Raw genomic sequence first — 22,148 nt, 5'->3', positions numbered from 1 at the left:
CCCCCCCCCCCCCCCCCCCCCCGGCTATTTTGAAACACGGGGGGTGGGGGCTTAATATATATGTGACAATGAGGCAACGCTGGAGCATTCTAATTGGAACATGGAGCAGACTCAATTAATCAAGTCTGCTCTGACATATTCTAAATAGAATGCAGGCCAACACATCTATAGGCAGCCAATGTTTCTAAGTCTGTCACTTGCAAAGTGTCTCATCAAACCCACTGGCATCTCTAAGAATGAAGAAAGACAAAATGATTACATCCAACTGTCTGAACATACAGGGATAGCGGGGTTTGCTTTCTAAGTGTACACACTACAGATGGACTCGTGCTAGAGACAGTGTTTGAGCCATAGATGGGCTTTTAGGAACATCTACAAAGAAGATGAAGATAGTTATAGAATATAACTTTATAAAGGTGTATAACTGTCCCCTTATAATCATGAGTTCCTTCAAAAACAACTACCATATTTACTTGATGAGAAGATGAGGTTTCCCCCCACCCAATATAACATGGGGGGAAAAATCCCCTCACCTAACAATGGAGCACAAGGCAGCGGGGGAGGGGGTGAAAAGAGGAGCAGCTATTACAGGCCTCAACCCAGTGTTGGGACTGGAGCCACAGCTGCCACCCTCCTCTCCTCCGCCCCCCCCGCCACTTATGCATGCCCTGCCACTCCTCCCCCACAGTCCCACTCCCTCCACAGTGCTGCTTCTCCTTCTATCTCCTTCTGCCACACACCTCCTTATCTTTGCTCTACTCCATACCAGCAGGCTCCATCCATGCTGCACCCTGGGGCACAGAGCATAGCTCCAGCCCAGTCCTGCAATAGCAACAGTGGGGAGATAGCTCTGCTGCTACAGGGCTGGGCTGGAACAGCAATGCTGGCTTTGTGCCACTACTATGAGGCAAGGCTAGAGCTGTGCTCTGCGGCTCAGGGTGCTGCAGGGATGTAGCCTGGTGGCATAAAGCAAAGAAGGGGCAAGGGGAAACAGACAGGAGGAAAGATGGGGCAGGGACCCGAGGCAGCGGGTAGCAGAAGTGGCGTGAAGTAGGGAGCAGGGGAAGGGGAAAACCAGGGAAGCCTGAGGCTGCGGGGCGCAGGAACAGGCACAATGGGGAAGTGGGGGTGGACAGGCAGCAGAGGGAAAGCAGCCTGCCACTCTCACTGCTAGTCCTACTGCCCCCCCATTATGCAGCAGTGGGGGATGGGGGGACAAATTTAATATTATCCTCCAATAATTATATTCCATACCTGGAAAATTATTATAAAATGTATAAATTTTCCATGTATAGCATCTAATTACTGGGGAGGTCATCTTACATTCACAGTCATCTTGTATCTGGGTAAATACAGTAATGACATTTGTTAAATTATTTTTCCACTTTGCATATTTAAAAACTATTTTTGTTCCATCTTTCTAGGGTGCGAATTTCAGAGTGTAATTGTAAAAAACTTGTCAGAATCAAAAAAGCTGAAATGAGGACTACATAAAAGCATCTAACTTAAGTCCTGAGAACTCTGTTGGAAAGAAATGGACAGACAAACAAATTAATCGTAAAATGAAGGGTGAGAAAGGGGACTTACTGGATGTCAGCTATTCTATGGTAACTGCTTCATGCAACTGCGTCTATTCCAAGGTAAGTGGGAGCTAACCTGGGGCAGATTACCACCATTTCATTTAGTCCAAAAAAAAAAAAAAAATTTTTTTAAATAGGCTGTTCGTTAAGTCCTTCACTCTGGTGCTTTCACAGTTAGCACAAGATAAGCTGCCCTGGCTTAGCTTCCATTTACCACAGGATAGGATTGGTCATACAAAACAGACAGTGCAGAACAGCTGACTTATGGTCAATTCCTCTTCTTCCAATTCAGAATAATTTTTGTGTCTGTCAATAAGCAGCAAATATGAGTTTTAGCATTATTTAAAACAAGTTTATTGTATAATAGCTATGTATAGCAAAGCAATTTATTTCTTATGTTCATTTGGACTAAGCTTTCAGATGTTATCTAGGATTTCCTCCAATATATTTCAAATGACATTCCTCCAAGTCAGACTGACACATGTGAGATACTACAGAACAAACCCACTAGGAGGAGTTAAATTCTTGGTGATTAATATGAGACATTAAGTATGAAGAAATAATGGAAGAATGGAAGCAGGAAATAGAGAGTACATTGCTTTGCAAAAGCTCCTGTCATCCAAGCTCATCCCAAGGAAAACTAAGTTTCAAGTTTATAAAATCATAAATTAGGCCACATATAATCTACAGCAGTCAAACCTAGGTTCTCTCAAGCAAATGAGATATCGCTAGATCATTTTGAAAGGGAGATTTTACAGAAAATCTTTGGTGTACAGTATAATTTGGATGAGGGGGTGAAGAGCTCACTTGCCAAGTTCACAGATGACACCAAGTTATGGGGACGCGTGGTCATGCTTGAAGATAGGCTACAGATACAGGTGAATCTAGACAGGCTATCAAGTTGGGTGAGTCAGAACCAGATGAAGTTCAATGTAAAAACATGTAAAGTGCTCCGCCTGAATCGATGCATCTCCAACAAGACCAAGGAGATGATTCATCTGCTCTATTCGACACTGGTGAGACCCCCAATGGGAGTGCTGCATCCATTTCTGGGCACTGCACTTTAACAAGGACATGGTAAAACTTGAGAGTCCAGAGAGGGGCTACCCATATGATTAGAGGAAAAGCTGAGGGACCTGGGACTTCAGCCTGAGAAAGAGAAGGCTAAGAGAGGACTTGGCAGCAGCTTACTGCCACATGAGGGGACTACGAGGGGCTCGATGAACAAGTGTTCACCAGGGAGCCCTTGGGGACAACCAGGAGTAATGGCCAAACTCCTGGAAGACCATTTCAGGCTCAACATTAGGAAAAACTTCTTCACAGTTAGGGTGTCCAGATTGTGGAATAAGCTCCCTCCAGAAGGTGCAATCGCCTACCCTGGAAATCTGCAAGAGGAGACTGGACAGTCACCTTGCTGAAGTCACCTGACCCCAACCCCACCTGTTATTTTTCCTGCCTGGTGCAGGGAGGGGGTTGGACCCAATGATCTTCCAAGGTCCCTTCCAGCCTTACAATCTATGATCCCAAAACACAAGAATGGTGCTTAAAAAGCAATAGAGTTGCATCAATTGTACAGAGACCCAACCTTGACAGGAAGTCAGAGCACAATAGCTACAGTGGCTGAGACGCGCTGAAAAAATGGAAGCCATCCAGGCACCAAAGCAAGTGCACCTCAGAGTGCCAGAGGAGAGAAGGCCTCGTGGACAATCAAGACAAAGAAGGCTACATGATGTAGTGTCAGACCTACAGAACTTAAATATAAATGACTGGAAGATGAAAGCACACAACAGATGGGAAGGGATTCAGATAGTGGAGGCAGCCAAGGGCTCCTTGGCATATAGTATTAAATAATAGTAATGCTAATAGTAATAACAATTATAATAATTGTTGTTATTTTACTCTAAATATGATTGAGGCAGGTTATATATATTACCAGAACAGGGTTGACCAACTTGAGGCACGTGTGGAAGTCACTGGCAGCCGCTGCATGTGCCATGCAGCAGATTAGGGCTGGGGCAGACATGGGAAGATATTTAATGGTCCTATGATTAGAAACCTTATTTCCTGAGGTGGACATAAATTGAGGGCAGAGTACCATTTGTAAATCTGTACTAAGGACTCAATATACTGAGTCTTTCTTTAACAAGGTGATTGCCACAAAGTTTGCTCAAAACTCATGCAAGTCATGTCCTAAAATATGTTTGTATCAAACCATTTTGAAGAGGCCAAAATGCCCTAGAATATATGTAACGATCGTGTATTTCATTCCTTTCAGAAACACTCACTTCTTGCAAAATGCCAAATTGCATCCAAACCAGCTAGTTTACAGGAGGTTTAAAGAATTTAATACTCACATGTCGTATCACCCCTTTGTCCAGCAAACTCTGCTTTTTGGCAGTCATGACGAAGTAGTGAGTATCATCTTTGTAGTAAACAATGTTCTCCAAATCAATGCCTGTGACAGAATGAAGAGATGAAGTGCTACTACAGCAAAAACACAACCTGCAATACAAAAGCACACTAGACTCATCCAACACCCCCTACCTCTAAGTGTGATGAACAGCCTTGCCAAAGTCCTCCAAAACCTTGGAAAGTTCTAGCCTTGCAGAGCCAGACAGATTATAGGAGCTGGAAACCCTAACAGATAGGACTGCACTAAGCTGTTTAATTCACAAGCTCTAAAGGGATTTTTTTTTTTTAAACCTGTGTGTAAAAGTTATACTGTTTCCCTCTGTAATGGGTTGGCTTTTTTGTCATAGCTCTAAGCTAGAGAGAGAAAGACCCAGCACCCTGATTTTTCCATGGAGCACTACAAACATATAGCATGCCTCAAAGTTTGAAGAGGCAGCCATACACTTGTAGGCAAAAAGTGTCAAGCATCTAAAGAATAAACAAATCAGACTGGGAAAGAGGAATAATATATTATACTTTTTGGATCAAGGCCCAGACAGTTTTGAAACAGACAGCTAGAGTCAAAAACTGGTAAATCAGTTTAATTCTTCCACTTCTGAAAGTCAGGCTACCGCATACAAACCTGTATCTTCTCGAAGATCCTGAAAGAACTTCTGGTTGAATATGAAGGCCACACCACTGATCTCTTCCACTTTGGCTTCAGCTGTGGTGTTGCGGTTGATGAAGTTTGCTGTGATAGCAATTGCTAACTTGCCACGGAACTCTTTTCGGCGAAAACCTAAGTGGACAATAGAGCAAAGATAGTAAGAAATATGGTTCAACTACAGAAAAAGTTCAGCCTACCCTAGAAAGGGTTCCTCTTAGATATAGGCAGAAAGGGCTCAAATGATATAGAAACTAGAAACTTTAAAACTTTTCTCTGGGGATTGGGGAGGAAGCAACAAAAATGTTTCATGTAAAAGTCTTTACCAGGAAAATATACCTATCTTTTCAGAGACCTCACTTAAGTTAATGTTTGTCCATATACAAGTGAGTTGCCTCCACTTTAAACATTGTAGTGTTGCATGCAGGAATGATGCAAGATATCATCTCCAACCAGCTCATTAAAACATCTACTTGTTCCATTCCTGATCTCACAAGCAAAGGGATGCTGCAAATACAGTTTTAGATAACGAAACCATAAAGAAAACGTTGAGAATGAGGAAAAGAATGTTATTTAGTTAAACACACCTGATCTTTTGGTACCAAAGAAAAATGTAAAGATTGAGTTCAGAGAACATGCACCCTAGCTATATCCTGTGGTAATGCAACTGCTGAGTTGGATTCCTGAAGGATGCAAGGGGTTTTTCCTCTGCATTCCCAACTTCTTTATAGGGAGACTTTTCAAATGCTTAATGTTTAGCAAGAGATCAGAGAGTATCTTGGATATTGAAAATCTGTTCTGTCCAACTCTGCTAAGAATATTTACAAGACAGACAAAGCTACAGCAAACCATGTGCTGTGGAAAATTCTCCAAGGAGGACTCATCAAGAACCATTACCTTCTAAGGTGTTCCTCCTGCCATCCCCTCCAATGATTACTTCAAACTCATACTCCGACACTGGATGTGTTTTTGGGTGAACCAGTGCACGCCAACCTATCCCTGTGGATAAATCTTAAGTTAATGGTAACATTTAGTGCATCTACCTTCACACACACAATAAAACGAAACAGAAACCAGCTCTTATTGCATGCAGTACTCCTGGTTTGGGAGGCTACTTAGCTAAGGCACATCACTGAAGGTGGTGTTAGCACATTTTCAGGGGCACTATGCTATCCATGACTGCACCTGGAAAAGGCCAGAACCAGACATCTTTGGTGGAATGGGATCAGATGTACTGGCATATGTCATGGCACAGCTGACTGCACTCCAGGGATGTCTACAGACCTATGACAGTACAGCTGGTTGCCATGCCCCAGACTTGTGGCATGTCTGCAAGTGAGGAAAAACCCCCATTTGTAGACGTGCCCCCCAACTTGGGGAATGCATGCCAATGAATCTGTCTGAAGGGGAGTTCCCTGTGTGTACCTGCAAGTGCAGAGGGGAGATTCCCACTCCCCCACTCCATGCTTGCTGGTGCGGGTAGGTAAATCCATACTACTGCCAGGAATGGACACTAGGTTGGTGCATGTTTCTAGGAGCAGTGCAGGGCATGGGCTGCAAATGCAGATGGGGGACCCCCCTACAGGAGTTCCCACCCTTGCAGGCATGCACCAGAAAACCCTCTGAAGAAGAATTCTCCTGCATACTGCACAGGGTGCATGTCTGCAAGCAGGGAACCCTCACTTGCAGACATGCACCCCAAACCCAAACTTACCTCACTTACCCAGACACGTCCCTGGAGGGACACATCTGCACAAGTGGGGAAAGAGGCAGGCACTCCCAAGGCCTGAGGGAGCTGATCCTGTCTGGGAATTCCTGGGGTGTGCAGGACTGGGCCCCTCAAGCCCAGGGAACCTCTACCCCGGGAAGGCTGGTGAGCTCAAAGAGCTTCACATTGCCCAAGCTCTTCCACCATAAGCAAATAAAGTGGCTCAATTCATTACCATCTTCTGGTGTGACCATAAATTAGAGCATTTAGGGTGCAGCAGCAAGTCTGGATGTCTGCTTGCTTTTGTTTTGTGATGCCATAACATTTATGACAGCACAAAGGCGACGCCTGTTTCCACCCTAAGTCTCGTCTTTTTGTTTATCAAGGTACCAAAGAGCCATGGCCTGCCACGGCATTTAGACAAACGGGGCTAAATGAGTCAGATATAATACAAAAGCCTATCAGAAAGATCACTGTAATGCCCACTTTACTACATGAGCAAAAATCTTTGCCCAATATGCAGCAAGTCAAACTTCACATCCATACAGGATTTGTGTGGCCAGTAACAAAGCTGCCAACCAGCTTGTAGGATAAATGATATAAACAGTCTGAATGCATACACTGCAAGGGGGAAAAGTCGCTCGGTATTTTGGAATGACAAGCCAAAATGCTGCAGGAACTACTGCAAACTGTTGTGTTGTACCACTCCCGTAGAATGCATTAATATATACTACTGTAGAGTACAATCTTAGTTTTGGCAGGCAAAAAAAAAAAAAAAAAAAAAAAAAAAAATATCAGAATTGGGTACTAGGAAGAATAAAAATCTATTAGGGATAAAGCTAGCCAGCTTCCATTTGAAAAGCACCACATACACTTCCTTGCCATCTCCCCTATCCATTTCAACTCTACCTACTCTCATTCTCCTGGTCCTCAGGGGGGTAGACAAGCCCCTGAAATTCCACATTAACATGGATCTCTATTCCCAAAATCAAGGCAACCTTCAAGAGGATGAGCTGGAGCTGACGGATACCTACAAGATAGCAAAAGACAATAAGGTACTGTATGACAATAAAAACCACACGTTAAATAAATTAATCAACGTAGCAATTATGGAAGCCAAATTGCTACAGCGTCCTCTCAGGATGAAGTTTAGAAGGAAAAATGTTCTGTCAGATTTCTGTAAGCCATAACACACAGATAAAAAACAATCTCATACCAATGTTGGAGTTCATCCAACAACTGCCTTCCTGTCCCAAGACATGTAATTCAAAGTTCATGGAAACTGACCACACAGGCTAGTGGCAGGGCACCAAGCTTCTCACCTCCTCCACCCTCAAAAATCAGCATAACTTCTAGAGGTGGGACGGGTATATGGAGGTCAGCAGGCATACTATAGGAAATCAAGGAGGTTTTACTATGCTACAGGGAGACTCCTCTTGACTAGTTCCAGACATTGCAATGTAAAATGTTGCTTTTAAATGCTAACCATTTAGCTGTTTTAGTAGGAACAAGAGAAACTTGGGACTATATGCAATAAAAAATAAAAAATATGGGTAACTAGAAACTGGAAAGGGAAATCTGTACAATTAAAGTTCGAATGATCCTTCACATAGTTAAATCCATCACTTCATAGCACAAGATGGACCTTCTTCTGTACTAAAAGCCATATCTTATCAGCCACTGCTAGGTCAGATTTGCTCCAGATTTACTTTTCAGTTTTGTCATGTGGTGAGCATATCCCTCTTGCTTTTTAAAGAAAAAAACCCAGCTGGAGACATACCCAATACATTATCAAAAAATGAAATACATTAGCCTGCTGACTGAATGGTTGTTTGAGCCAATTTTAAAAGGACGCCAGATCCGATTCATCAGAACCCATCTTAGTCTTATTTTCTCAGGGGCTTTATTCTTCTTTCCTCAGTCAAATCCTATTCACAACTTGGCAGTTTTCCTTAAAACTTTAAAAGTACTAAAGCCATCTTCACCATTCCCTTCCACTCTTCCAAATTTACAGATTATAAACTTATGGAGGAAAGGTCTTCCATTTGCTGGTGTAAATAAAACTACAACACTTCAGCTTTTTAAATAACAATGCCAGAACTGTTCCCATTTTTGCAGGGATATATGCAAAGTATGCTGTTCAAGAGAATCAGGTCATTTGCTATAACTTGTTTAAAGCATCTAAGGAAAGGAATTAGTGAGGCAGTTGCAGGGATACGAGTGCAGCTCTTGAAGAAAACTGGGAGAATCATCATTATGAAAGGAGAGCGGGAAGGTCCTCAACTTTGATTTTCATGTAGAAAAAAAGAATAGGGCCATTACATGCCAGCAGGTTGATATTACAGCATATTATAGGTGTCAGTGGCAGCCCCCAGTACAGCCACAACTTTGACCTTTTATCTTGCTGTAGTCCAAAAAGGCTATAGAAAACATGAAATGGAACTGCATTGTAGACAGGCACAGGAGATCAGAGCAGTTACAGATGAAGGCTGAGTTCTATGAATCACCACCACATGCTATCTCCCACCTTCTTTCCAGGAGAAAATGAGAGCTGCGATGGAATTAATAGCTGCTTTACTTACTGATATGGTCGATAGACCCTGCGCAGAACTTGCCATAGAACTTTTTGGCACCAAGGCCCCGCAAGTCATGTATGGTGAATGGCCACAGGTGAAGAACATTGTTGCGAGAGAAGGCATCCCTCTTTTCAATGACCACTACCTTAGCTCCTAGTAAAGATAAGTCAATGGCTGTACGAAGGCCACAGGGTCCAGCCCCGATGATGAGACACTGTAAAACAACCAGCATAAAGTGATTTAACAGCTTTGGATAGAAAAGCCTTGGATGTATTTCCTTCACAGCTTTAAAAAAAAAAACAACAACAAAAACACGGCACAGGAATGTACTGCAAGTGCTGTTTGCTTGGAACACAAGCTCCTATTGCACCAGGAACAAGCTTTTTAAATTTTATCCTTGTGCTCTGTCATTGTGATATATTAATGAAACTACTGCAGTATGAAAACAAACCAAGCATGTCACAGCAGTCAGTAGAAGTGGTAAGAAGCATAAAAGTAACCCACAGTTTTCCAAATATCATTTCAGAACCATGCTAAGTTGTAAACTCTCCCACCTATATAAAAATGGAGGGAATGTCAGTTTCCATAAGGTCAAGCTTCGAGTTCACACGTCTTTCTTTAGACCAGGTAACTTAAGCTTTTTCTTTCACAGGTAAAATCCTGAATGGGCTATCTGTCCATATCAGTGATTCTCAACCATGGTGCTGCAGTGCCCTGGAGTGCCTTGAGATCCTTTTAAGGGTGTTGTGGAATGTCACAAACTGTTATCTCTATTAGATGAGTAAACATGATTCACATAATAAACCCAGAGGTTTCAAATAGGAATTCATAGTGTCAAAAACATTCTGACCTGTTGTGCTCTGAGTTCTTTGCAACAGAAGGATTATTCTATTACTTTTCTGTAGTAAAAAAATGGAGTAAAAACTAAGAGCTGGCATTTTCCAAGGGGCGCTTCAAGTCCAATGAAGGGTGCCTCAAGTCTAAAAAGGTTGAAAAGCACTTTTCTATACACATTACCTCTCTCCACTCCCTGCCACAAAAAATGTACCTCTGTCATTGGCATTGGACACAGGTGTCGCGGTGGATATAGTCTTTCTGGACTTCAGCAAGGCCTTTGACACTGTCTCCCACCCCATTCTCATCAAAAAACTAGGTGACTGTGGCATTGATGCCTACACAGTCAGATGGATTGCAAATTGGCTGAAGGGTCGTACTCAGAGGGTAGTGATGGACGGGTCTTATTCAACCTGGAGGGAAGTGGGCAGTGGAGTCCCCCAGGGCTCAGTCCTTGGGCCAGCACTGTTCAATTTCTTTATTAGTGACTTGCATGACGGGGTAAAAAAGCAGCCCGTTTAAATCTGCTGATGATACCAAGATTTGGGGTGAGGTGGACACGGTAGTAGGGAAGGACAGATTACAGCAGGACCTGGACAGGTTACAGGGGTCAGCTAAAGAAAATAGGATGGATTTCAATACAAGTGCAGGATGCTGCACTTGGGCAGTAGGAACTGACAGTACACTTATAAGCTGAGAAACTCCCTTCTCGAGAGCACAGTGGCAGAAAGAGATCTTGGAGTCATTACTGACTCCAAGATGAATATGGGCCAACAATGCAAGGTCACGGTCAGTAGGGCTAACCGTACCTTGTCGTGCATCCACAGATGCATCTCAAGCAGGGCCAAGGAGGTGATCCTCCCCCTCTGTGACACTGGTCAGGATGCAGCTGGAGTACTGTGTTCAGTTCTGGGCGCTGCATTTCCGGAGGGATGTGGACAGCATTGAGAGGGTCCAAAGGAGGGTCACTCGCATGATCTGGGGACAACAAGGCAGACCCTACAAAGAGAGGCTACAGGACCTTAACCTGTTCAGCCTTCACAAGAGAAGGCTGAGGGGGGGGACCTGGTGGCTGTTTATGAACTCACCAGGGGGGACCAGCAGGGTTTGGGAGAGACCCTGTTTCCCCTAACAACCCCTGGGGTAACAAGGAATAATAGCCACAAATTGTTAAAGAGTAGGTTTAGACTGGACATCCAAAGGCATTACTTCACAGTCGGGGCAGCTAGGATCTGGAACCAACTTCCAAGGGAAGTGGTGATGGCTCCCACCCTGGGGGTCTTTAAGAGGAGGCTTGACGTCTACCTGGCTGGGGTCATTGGAGCCCAGTTCTCTCTCCTGCCCGGGGCAGAGGGTTGGACTTGATGATCTACAAGGTCCCTTCCGACCCTACTTCTATGAATCTATGAACTGACCTGCATAAGGGAGAATAATAGTTGGAGCAGAAGGGTAGACAATACACAGGGAACACTGGTATTTTAACCAGTGAGTCATTCATTTTAAGCAGCACTGTACAATATTCTGGTATGGATCCTACTGACATATGGGCTCCTACCATTGTCATCAGAGAAGCAGCAATAGCTTGACAGTTTTAGGAAACTATATATAGTGGATATGGCCTTTTATCAACTAGAAAAGATACAATTTCCTTTAAGTCTCACCCACCCACCTCAATTTTCACTCTACCATATGTATTAATAGTGACCAATACAATCACCTTAAAAATGCCATGCCAGTACTATTAGCAGTATATCAGAATCATAGAAAATTAAGGCTGGAAGGGACCTCAGGAAGTCATCTAGTTTGATCCACTGCTCAAAGCAGGACCGTCCCCAACTAGATCATCCCAGCCAAAGCTTTGTCTAGCCAGGTCTTAAAAACCTCCAAGGATGGAGAGTCCACCACTTCTGAGTAACCTGTTCCAGTGTTTTACTACCCTCCTAGTGAGAAAATTCTTCCTAATATCTAACCTAAACTTCCCTTGCTGCAAGTTGAGACCATTGCTCCTTGTTCTGTTATCTGCCACCACTAAGAACAGTCTAGCTCCATCCTCTTTCAAACCTCCCTTCAGGTAGTTGAAGGTTGCTATTAAGTCCCACCTCAGTCTCCTTCCTCTTCTCTGGACTAAATAAGCCCAGTTCCCCCTCAGTCTTTCCTTACAAGTCATGTGCCTCAAGCCCCCTCACCATCTTCCAGGTAACTGATGAAGACATTGAACAAAACCAGTCCTAGGACCGATCTCTGCAGCACTCCACTTGATACCAGTTGCCAACTAGACATTGAGCCATTGATTATTACTCTCTGAGCCCAATGCTCCAGGGAGTTTTCTATCCACCTTACAGTCCATTCATCCAGAATGTACTTCCTTAGATTGCCTGTGAGAATGTTGTGGGAGACCATATCAAAAGCCTTGCTAAAAATCAAGGTATACCGCATCCACTGGTCTCTCATGTCCACAGAGACAGTCACCTTGTCATAAAAGGTAATCATGGTGGTCAAGCATGACTTAACCTTGGTGAATCCATGCTGACCCTTCCTAATCACCTTCTCCTCCAAGTGCTTAAAAATGGATTCCTTGAGGATCTGCTCTATGATTTTTCCTGGGACTGAGGTGAGGCTGACTGATCTGTAGTTCCCTGGATCTTCCTTCTTCCCCTTCTAAAATATGGGCACTATGTTTGCCCTTTTCCAATCATCTGGGATCTCTCCCGATTGCTGTAAATTTTCAAAGATGAGGGACAGTGGCTCTGCAATCTCATCAGCCAACTCCCTCAGCACCCTCAGGTACATCCCACCTGGCCCCGTGGACTTGTACGTGTCCAGATTTTTAAATAGTCCCTAACCTGTTCTTTTGCCACTGCTGGCTGATCACCTCCTCCCCAAACTGTGCTGCCAGGTGCAGTAGTCTGGGAGCTGCCCCTGCCTGTGAAGACAGAGGTGAAAGAGGCATTAAGCACTTCAGGCTTTTCTGCACCCTCTGTCACAAGGTTGCCTACTCCATTCAGTAATGGACCCACACTTTCCCTGATCCTTCTCTTGCTACTCACATACTTGTAGAAACCTCTCTTGTTATCCTTCACATCCCTTGCTAACTGCAACTCCAATTGGCCTTCCTGACATCATTCCTGCATGCCCCAGCAATGCTCTTATGCTCCTCTCTATTTATTTGTCCAAGTTTCCACTTCTTATAAGCTTTGTTTTTGTAACTTAGTTTACTGAAGAGCTCCCTGCTAAGCCAAGCTGGTCTTCTGCCAGACTTGCTAGTCTTCCTGCACATCAGGATGGCTTGTTCCTGCACTTTCAGTAAGGCTTCTTAAATTATGTGAAGAGACTATGTGCCAGTACATCTGTGTGGGATTTAAAAACAAGATGGCACACTGATATTTCTTACCAGTATGCCAGCCTACAGCCTGAAAAGAAACCCTGCATTCAGTATAACTAGCTCAAATGGCCCAGGGCATAGTTTTATGATAAACAGTCAAGCTTTTTCATGGTACTTTTCTCCTTCACCAGGTGTCTATATTTCTTGAGCAACTTTAAGTACACTACAGATTGATCAGAGACCAAATCACTGACTGAATGGACTGTCCTGAAAAACCGACCTTTGTTTTGGATGCTCCCAATTTTCAGTTATTACAATTAACCAGGTTTAAGGAGCTACTGTTGACCCATATATTGTGCAAATGAATTGATAAATTGCAGTTCACTTGAAGAATAGTAGACTCATACAAGTTCAAACAGTGTAAGATGCCTTATTAAAATAGGTGCCACAAATACAGTGCAAGACAAATATTTTTATATTCTGCAGTTATAATGCATAAGGCAAGCAACACAAATCTGTAGATATAGAAACAATCGAAAAGCTAGGAAGAAAAAGTCACAGGTTCCCAGACGTATCAAATAAACAAAGCAAGCAGCCAAAAAGGAGGTCAGCCCAAATAAGCTATTTGCAATGCAATTCCAAAAAAGGCTTCCAGATTAAATCTTAAGTGTCCAATTCATCATTTGTTGAAAGAGCTTTTTTCCCCCCTGTTAAGAACTTGTAATAGAGCAACAAGCCACAGAACAAGATCTGGTGCATATTTCCAATTCAGGACCATTCTCTTTGTTGATGATACAATTTTCAAACTCTAAAAACTCTATTCCTTCTTCCAAGAAAGAATATAAGATAAGTATTACCTCATAGCTGACCAGTTTGCCAGTTAAATGACAGCTCCATTCTTTTAAGAACAGCAATCCCTAAGGGGGTTAATAAGCAGCAAGACCACATTTAAACAGGCAAGTTCTCTTGTCTTATAACAGTCTGAACGTGAATTAGTCACGATAGAGGATAAATGAGTAAAATGGCTTTTACACTGGATAGTTCTAATTCAGGTCCACTGAGTACTCAACTACGTTAATTACCAGTAATTTTTCTAACCTCAATGCTTTCTTAAAACAAAAGTATAAAACCTATTTGAAAATTGAGATGGTCTGGATGTAGCATATAAGGTATCTAGGAATACATTAATAGCTGTCTATCCTACCCCCACAAGAGCTCCAAGATGAAGTCATTCAAACATCCCATGAGTATGAGTATTTATGCAATTTTAACCCACTCTCAAACCCTTTCACAGGTAAAGGCCACTGGCAGAAACTCAAGTCTAACATTCTTCCAGCAGAAGTTAAAGCACTTGTGTAAAGGATTTATGAGGTGCCAACAGTAGTTTAATTGCAGCTGCATATACTGGACAATGTTTTAAACTATGGGAAACAAAGGGCTATATAGCTGCAATGAACTTTGTACTTTACAGGCAAGTTTACTCCTACAAAACACTTGGCACTGGAGATTGTTCAGCAATAAGGTAGAACCACAACATGTTAAGTATCATTAGAGCTCAAACCTATTTCACTTTCACACACTTAAATGACACCTTGCCATTAGGTAATTGGGTATTTTTTATGTTTATGCACAATTTGGATTCCACCTATGTAAGTGCCAGAAGTGAAATGGTGGTTGGGCTGGAGAAGGACAGGAGAGCACTTTGCATAATGCCTAGCCTGTGGCCTTGTGGTAAGAGCACTTATTTGAACCTGTATTTTTACTTTTCAATTCTCTTCAGGGGAGGAACCCAAGTCTCCCACTCGCTAGGCAAACGCCCAACCGCTAGGCTATTGAGCTTATAGGCGGAAGGGTCTCTCTCCCTAACATCATCATGACTTTCCTGGAACTAAAGCTTTGGAACTTCCCCAGGACTGTGTGTATGCTTGAGTGACAATGTTCTGCTTGGGCACTCACCAGCCAAAGTGCAGCCTATTGAGCAGGCTCAGTAGGGAAGCAGTGAAGTTCAAATTGTGCAAAAGCACCAAAAACTGAAATTACATGGCTGTATAAGTGCCACTAATGCATGTGAAGATGAAATGGGATTCAGCCCTTAGTGTTTATGCCACAGTATCCAAGTGTTCCAGTCTGAGCAAAATACCACGTGCAATTCTTGGTTTAAGGCACCTAACATAATGAGGTCCTAGACCATGACAAGGGTTTCTAGATGCTGTGGAAATTCAGATGAGTAACAAACGTCACCCACCCTATAAATAAAGAACATGCAAAATGGAAAAGAAACAACCAAACAAGATGTTTTCTAATATCCAAGTAATGCGCTGAAGTTAAATCACCCAAATCTGAGATGACTGTGCATTAAACAGAAATTTCTGTAATGTCTTTGCTTCCTCAGGGAATATGAATATGTAGTAATGAAGAATGCCTCGGTCATGTGGATAAAGCAGGACATAATCCTTTATTAAATTCATAAAATTCCTTTCTACCTTTATTTTTAAAAGAAAAACTGGGCGATGACTTACCAAAGTAATTTGTTACAAGAAAATACTTAAATGTACAATCACTGAAAAAGATTCCATCTATACCAAAATAAAGTCTTTATGCAGGGGCAGGCAATAATTTGGGCCCAGGGGCCACATAGGGAGTTTTGACAAGTTGTTGTGGGTCAGGTCAACACCCCTCCTCCCCAACCTTCTCGTGGCCCCATCTCACACATGGAGTTTTAGTGAGCTGTTGTGGCAGACAGTGGTGTTCAGGAAATGAGAGGGGCAGGTGAGGCCAAGATCACAGGGTGGGGGCAAAGGGTGGCCCCTGTCTGGGGGGAGGGGGGGGGAGAGTAGGCAGAAAATGTGTACATGTGTGTGGGGGAGAGGAAAGAGGGAGTTGCCTGGGAACTAGGTCCCAGAAACTGGGAAGGAGGGGGCAAGGGGTGTGTGCAGAAGAGCTTGCCTGTGCAGCGTGGTCCATCGCTGCCCCTACAGTGCTTCATATGGGGTGGAGTGCCTGCTGCCCCCGCCACGCTGCCGCCCGCACCTACCAGCCTGGCCCCAGCCAACATACACATTTGCTCCTGGTGCAGCTGCAGCCACCTGAGTGCTGCTCCACACCCCTTGACTTCAGTGGCAGCTCTTCCTCCTGTGCCACTCCTGGCCACCTTTCACCCACTCTGGCTACCTGGTGAGGGTGCCAGTAGCTGGTGCTGGAGCCCTGTGGGCTGGGACAGGAGCCACGCAGCTGAAGCTCCCAGCTATCTTCCATCAACTCGGCCATGCAGGCCAGAGTGGGTGGAAGGCAGGTAGGAGCTGGAGCCACCCAGCTGAAGCTCTTCCTGGCCAGAAGCAGCATAGCAGAGTAGGAGGAGGAGCCACTCCTAGAGGCAAGGGGAGTAGAGCAGCACCCAGGGGGCTGCAGCTGCACCAGGAGCAGCCCTGCTGGAAGTTGTGCATGCTGGCTGCGGCCAGACCAGCAGGCATGGGCTGAAGCGTGGTGCAGGCTTCCCCGGGCTGAGTTTGACCCCATTTAGAGTGCTGTGGGGGCAGCTACAGGCCAGACTGAATCAATTGGCAGGCACCCCCTGCAAGCTGGATCCAATCAATTGGCAGGCCAGATCTGGTCCACAGGCCATATTTTGCCTACCCCTTCTTTAAGTTCACAGTACAGCATGTGATTTTGAGATCTCTGCAGTTCAATTTAATGAATTATTTTCGGGCTTAAAGCTGAAATTTCTTATTGCAAGTACAGCATATTCCAACTTAAAAAAAAAAAAAAATCAGTCTCTCTTTTTCCTTAAATGTACCTGACTGCCTTCTGAATAGAACTCAAATGAGAAACATCAAGCATTTGCTCCGTTCACAGTACAGCATGTGATTTTGAGATCTCTGCAGTTCAATTTAATGAATTATTTTCGGGCTTAAAGCTGAAATTTCTTATTGCAAGTACAGCATATTCCAACTTAAAAAAAAAAAAAAATCAGTCTCTCTTTTTCCTTAAATGTACCTGACTGCCTTCTGAATAGAACTCAAATGAGAAACATCAAGCATTTGCTCCAGATTGTAGAGGGGCTGTTAGGAAGGCTAAGGCAGAGATGGAACTAGGACTAGCGACCCTGATCAAGGATAACAAGAAGTCCTTTTTTAAATACGTAAGGGGTAAAAAGAAGGTACCGGGTAACGTAGGGCCTCTGCAGGATACGCTAGGAAATCTGCTGGTCACACCAGACGACAAAGCTAACCTCTTTAACAATTTCTTTGCCTCCATCTTTTTGAGGAGGGACCGGGGCATCCTCCCGACTGGGATTCCTGATGGACCCAGCGGAGGTGCTACCAGGCCCAGGGTCAGTGAGGACCTAGTCAGGGAACTTCTGGTGGGTCTAGACATGGTCAAATCAGCAGGTCCTGATGATCTCCACCCCAGAATGCTGAGGGAATTAGCAGAGGTCATTGCAGGACCCCTGGCAAGGCTTTACGAGCACTTGTGGTGTTCTGGCAAGGTGCCGGAGGACTGGAAAAGGGCCAATGTAGTCCCCATTTTCAAGAAAAGGAGGAAGGAGGACCCAGGAAACTACAGGCCCATTAGTCTTACCTCAGTACTGGGGAAGCTCTTTGAGAAAATTATCCAGGAGCAAGGGGCCAGCAGGGGAGATCACGCTTGGGGGCAACCAACATGGGTTCATTCGAGGCAGGTCCTGTCAGACCAACCTGGTGGCCTTCTATGACCAAGTCACAAAATCCCTGAATGCAGGTGTCGCACTGGACGTAGTCTTTCTAGACTTTAGGAAGGCCTTCGACACTGTGTCTCACCCCATTCTCATTAGGCAACTGTGGCGTTGATGCCTACACGGTCAGATGGGTTGCAAATTGGCTGGAGGGCCGCACCCAGACAGTGGTGGTGGATGGGTCTTTTTCGACCTAGAGGGATGTGGGCAGTGGGATCCCCCAGGGTTCAGTCCTCGGGCCCACACTGTTCAACATCTTAATCGGCGACTTGGACAACGGGGTGAAAAGCATCCTGTTCAAATCTGAGGATGATACTAAGATATGCGGAGAAGTGGGCAAGCTGGAGGAGAGGGACAGGCTGCAATTAGATCTAGACAGGTTACAGGGGTGGGCGGATGAGAACAGGATGGGATTCAATACTGACAAGTGCAAGGTACTGCGCTTAAGGAGGAAGACCCAGCAGCATACCTACAGGCTGGGGAACTCCCTTCTAGTCAGCACAGAGGCAGAAAAGGATCTTGGTGTCATTACTGATTCCAAAATGAACATGGGCTGCCAATGTGGGGACGCGGTCAGGAAGGCTAACTGCACCACAGATGCATTGCGACCAGGTCCAAGGAGGTGATCCTCCCACTCTATGCGACACTGGTCAGGCCGCAATTGGAGTACTGTGTCCAGTTCTGGACACCACACTTCAGGAGGGATGTGGACAGCATTGACAGGGTCCAGAGGAGGGCCACTCGCATAATCAGGGGGCACCAAGGCAGGCCCTATGAGTGGAGGCTACGGGACCTGAACCTGTTCAGCCTCCACAAGAGAAGGCTGAGGGGGGGATCTGGTGGCTGTCTACAAACTGGCCAAGGGGGGCCAGCAGGCTATGGGGGAGTCCCTGTTCCCCCGAGCACTACTGGGAGTAACAAGGAATAACGGCCATAAGTTGACCGAGAGTAGATCTCAGGTGCCACTACTTCACAGTCAAGGCAGCTAGGATCTGGAACCAACTTCCAAGGGAAGTGGTGCTCGCTCCTACCCTGGGGGTCTTCAAAAAGAGGCTAGACAATCACCTAGCCGGGGTCGTTTGACCCCAGCATTCTTTCCTGCCAAGGGCAGGGGGTCGGACTCGATGATCTGCTCAGGTCCTTTCTGACCCTACCTATTATGAGATGTACAGGCTAAAGGAATACATTTGCAAAAATTTCTAAACAAATATTTTCTATTCACCTTTAGGTGGCAACTTTACTTCTGCCCCTGATGCCTGGTAAATATTTCTAAACAATGGGTATAGGTGTCCCAGAGCAGGGGCTTATAATGAAGATTTCTAACTTGACTACATCATTAATACCCGAGACACAGAATGCAGTTAGCTTGGCTGACCCTTCTGTGGATTCTACTCATTTACAAAGTTTTCTGTTTCACTTCTCAAATGCAGCTGGGCAGTTAAGTCTGGTGGAAAAGAAGCTGCTTTGGTAGCCAACATGGCTACTAAGGCATTAATTACTGAATTGCAACTAAAATCAGCTGCAGAATTCTCTGTCTTTCACCACATTTAAGAATGATAATACCCAGCTTCCCTCAGAAACAACTCCAGCTGGAAAGCACATGTTCCCTTCGCCCTGAATTCTCCTGCAGATTCTGGAGACAAGCTATAGTATTGAGCTAGGCAAGAGTTCAGTACTGGCTTCTATGGGAAAGTTCTGGGAAAGCCTATTTTTCTTACCTTCGTGTTGGTGCATGCTTTCCCTTTCTTGTAGTCTTTATGGCTGCCCCTCTTGTCCAACTTGGCCCAAAGAGCTTTGGCTTTCCAGTAGTTGAGCTTGGACTTGAGTTTGTGATAGAAAGAACGGTAGTCCTTGGGCTTTAGCTCTAGGTAGTCACAGAGTTCTTGGAAAGCTTTGAGAGTTCCCTTACAAGTTGAGGCCTGGACAAATCTGTCGAAGAGAACATGAGCCTGATTCACCTTTTCATTCCCACTTTCCTCCATGCTTTCCACTCAACAGCTGCCCTTGTTGATGTGAGGGCAGCTGTGCTCTTCCAGTCTGCTGGTCTTCCTGATGTTGTTCTGACCAGCTACTTTCACCTATGGGCCACAAGCATTATTCACCTATAAAAGAGAGGGAAAATTAGACAGACAAACAGACAGGAAATAAATAACTGAATTTGCATTCACTCACTACTCATATTTCTAAACCTCTGGTTACTGAACTACAAAAGAAGTTCAGCTTTTCCATAAATCATAAGACACTAGTTCTCATTGAGGGCAGCTGAACACCTGAGATGGTTCCAAGAAAATCATTAAAAACAGCTTAATAAAACATCTGTTTTTTTTCAGACAAATTACAGATATTTTATCTGATCCCTCTCCCATTTCTCAGAAAGTTTTTAACAATGCTCACTTCACAATCATTGCACTATGAATTTTCAAGTCAGCTGAAAGAATTTTGGTAACATTAAAGATTGTGAGAGTAGAGGCAAAGCATATGGGAGAGTGATCACCAGGGATCCTGGTTTTCTCTGTTTAAAAATCCCAAATTATCTGATAAAAAAATTCCAAATTCTCCTATTAAAAAAAATCTGTGATTTTCTGCAATTAGAATGAAACACTATTATACTTATAGGTATCAGTTGAACACAATATGTTAACATATTTACAATTTTAAAGAAATTTGGAAGCCTACCGGTTTCTCAATCATTATAATAAAATAAATTCTAAATACCTATGTATTTTGGCATTTGATTTTGGTTTTTTATCATGGAAAAATCAGAGCTTCCCTGCCCCCTCTGCTCACCAGAATGCAAGCCCAACTGCAGCCGTCTTCCCACTGCTGCTTTGTGGCACTAAGCAGCCCTGATATGCTGTTGCCCTGCCCCTGCCAGTGCCCCTCATTCCCAATCCCCTGCCCACCCCTGCCAGTGCTCCTCACTCCCAATCCACAGCCCTGTCCACCCCCACCCTTGCCAGAGGGGGTCCTCAGCTGCCAAGGCTATAGGACACAAAAGCTGCTGCAGTACGAGTAGAGTGCAGAGCATCCTTTCCCATCCTGCACACAAACTGGGGGGGCAGCAGCGGCGGCACATGCCCCACCATAGGCCCCTTCCAGGAGTGCATACAGCAGGGAGCCAGCCCCCCCAGCTCTCCACCATTGGCTGTACAAGTGTGCACACATCCCACTCCCCCCAGCTCCAAGCAGCCCCTTGCAGGCTGGAACTCTGCCAGCCTGCAAAGGGAAACCTATGTTTTCCCACGTTTTTCCCCTTTTGAAAGGTGAAAAATCTGTGTTTTTCCACTTTTAAAGAAAAAAATTGTGCTTTTCCATGGCAAACAGAAAACTTGGATCCCTGGTGATCACTGATAGTCTGGGTTCTCTCCTCCCCCACAACTTTACATTTCCCTCCAAGGGGGAAGAGGAAGAAAGCAAAGCACTGCAAGATGCCAGAGGACCAAACCCTTCCCTGTTGCATGCCACAGTGGATGCGCACACAGAAATGGAACCTGAGGTAGTACAGTGGCACAGATGCACCCCCCTTTCAGACTGCACCAAGGGAGCAGCAAGGGGGACTTAAAGTCTCCAAATCAGATGAGAATCCCATCTCCACCCCTCCCTCTCTTGGCACCCCTCCCATTCCCCTCAGGAGGGGAGAGGACATGCTGCTGCCAAACTGTTGCTGGCCCTGCCTGGGGAAGAAAAGAAAGTGTGGGGGGACAGGAAGAAATGCTCCAGAGCTGCTCCTGGCCCACTCTAGCTGGAAACAGCAGCAGCAGCAAAGGGTGGGTTCCTCCTCCCTCCCTAGTTCCCCTAGGTGTTTCCTGCCAACCTGACAGCAAATGCAGGATTGGAGAACGCACCTGCTACTGACACTGCAAATGTAATATTGACTGAGACCCTGAACATATAAGAAAGATGCATCTCTACCCAGATCACATGAGAGTAGGAAAGAGCATGTTGAAGGGCAGTCCAAACAGCTACAGAAACCTCGAACAGAATGTTGTTTAAGAGTAACCTAAAAGGAGAGGCGGTAAAGCTACCATACTTCTAAAAACAGAGTTTATTCTCCAAAAGCTACCAAACGCTTGAGGAAGAAAGAATAGCGGTAGATTGAAAAAGATGCTTCATCCCCAATGTACTTGCATCACAGGAGAGTACTAACTTAGACCCATCCTGGGCACTGTGTCAGTATTCTTACCTTAATTGCTTTATTGAGAATAAAGTAGTAATAGTGCGATTTGGGTGCTAAATTAGTCTCGCTCTTAAATCAATATCAGTGGATACAGTATTTTGTACATATTCCCCATGTCTGTAATTTTTCAAAACAAAATTATACTGTCCTTTCTTTTAAGGAAGAAGGACTGAGTGCTGCTTACC

At 44.6% G+C, this 22,148-nt stretch overlaps 1 protein-coding gene across 1 annotated transcript in view; it reads right to left on the bottom strand.

The window, feature by feature from the left end:
• Nucleotides 1–22,148, bottom strand: part of MICAL3 (microtubule associated monooxygenase, calponin and LIM domain containing 3) — a 235,660-nt gene that overhangs the window by 133,758 nt on the left and 79,754 nt on the right. The window contains 6 exon segments of the mRNA XM_025198828.1: nt 3,935–4,035; nt 4,615–4,770; nt 5,533–5,634; nt 7,257–7,373; nt 8,926–9,133; nt 19,505–19,888. Of these exon segments, the coding sequence (XP_025054613.1) occupies nt 3,935–4,035; nt 4,615–4,770; nt 5,533–5,634; nt 7,257–7,373; nt 8,926–9,133; nt 19,505–19,768 (948 nt within the window). The 5' untranslated portion in view covers nt 19,769–19,888.

The sequence above is a fragment of the Alligator sinensis genome, unplaced genomic scaffold (assembly GCF_000455745.1).
Source record: "Alligator sinensis unplaced genomic scaffold, ASM45574v1 scaffold87_1, whole genome shotgun sequence".
NCBI lineage: Eukaryota > Metazoa > Chordata > Crocodylia > Alligatoridae > Alligator > Alligator sinensis.
Note: the sequence above shows the minus strand (reverse complement) of the source record. Positions and strands in the feature narration are given on the sequence as shown.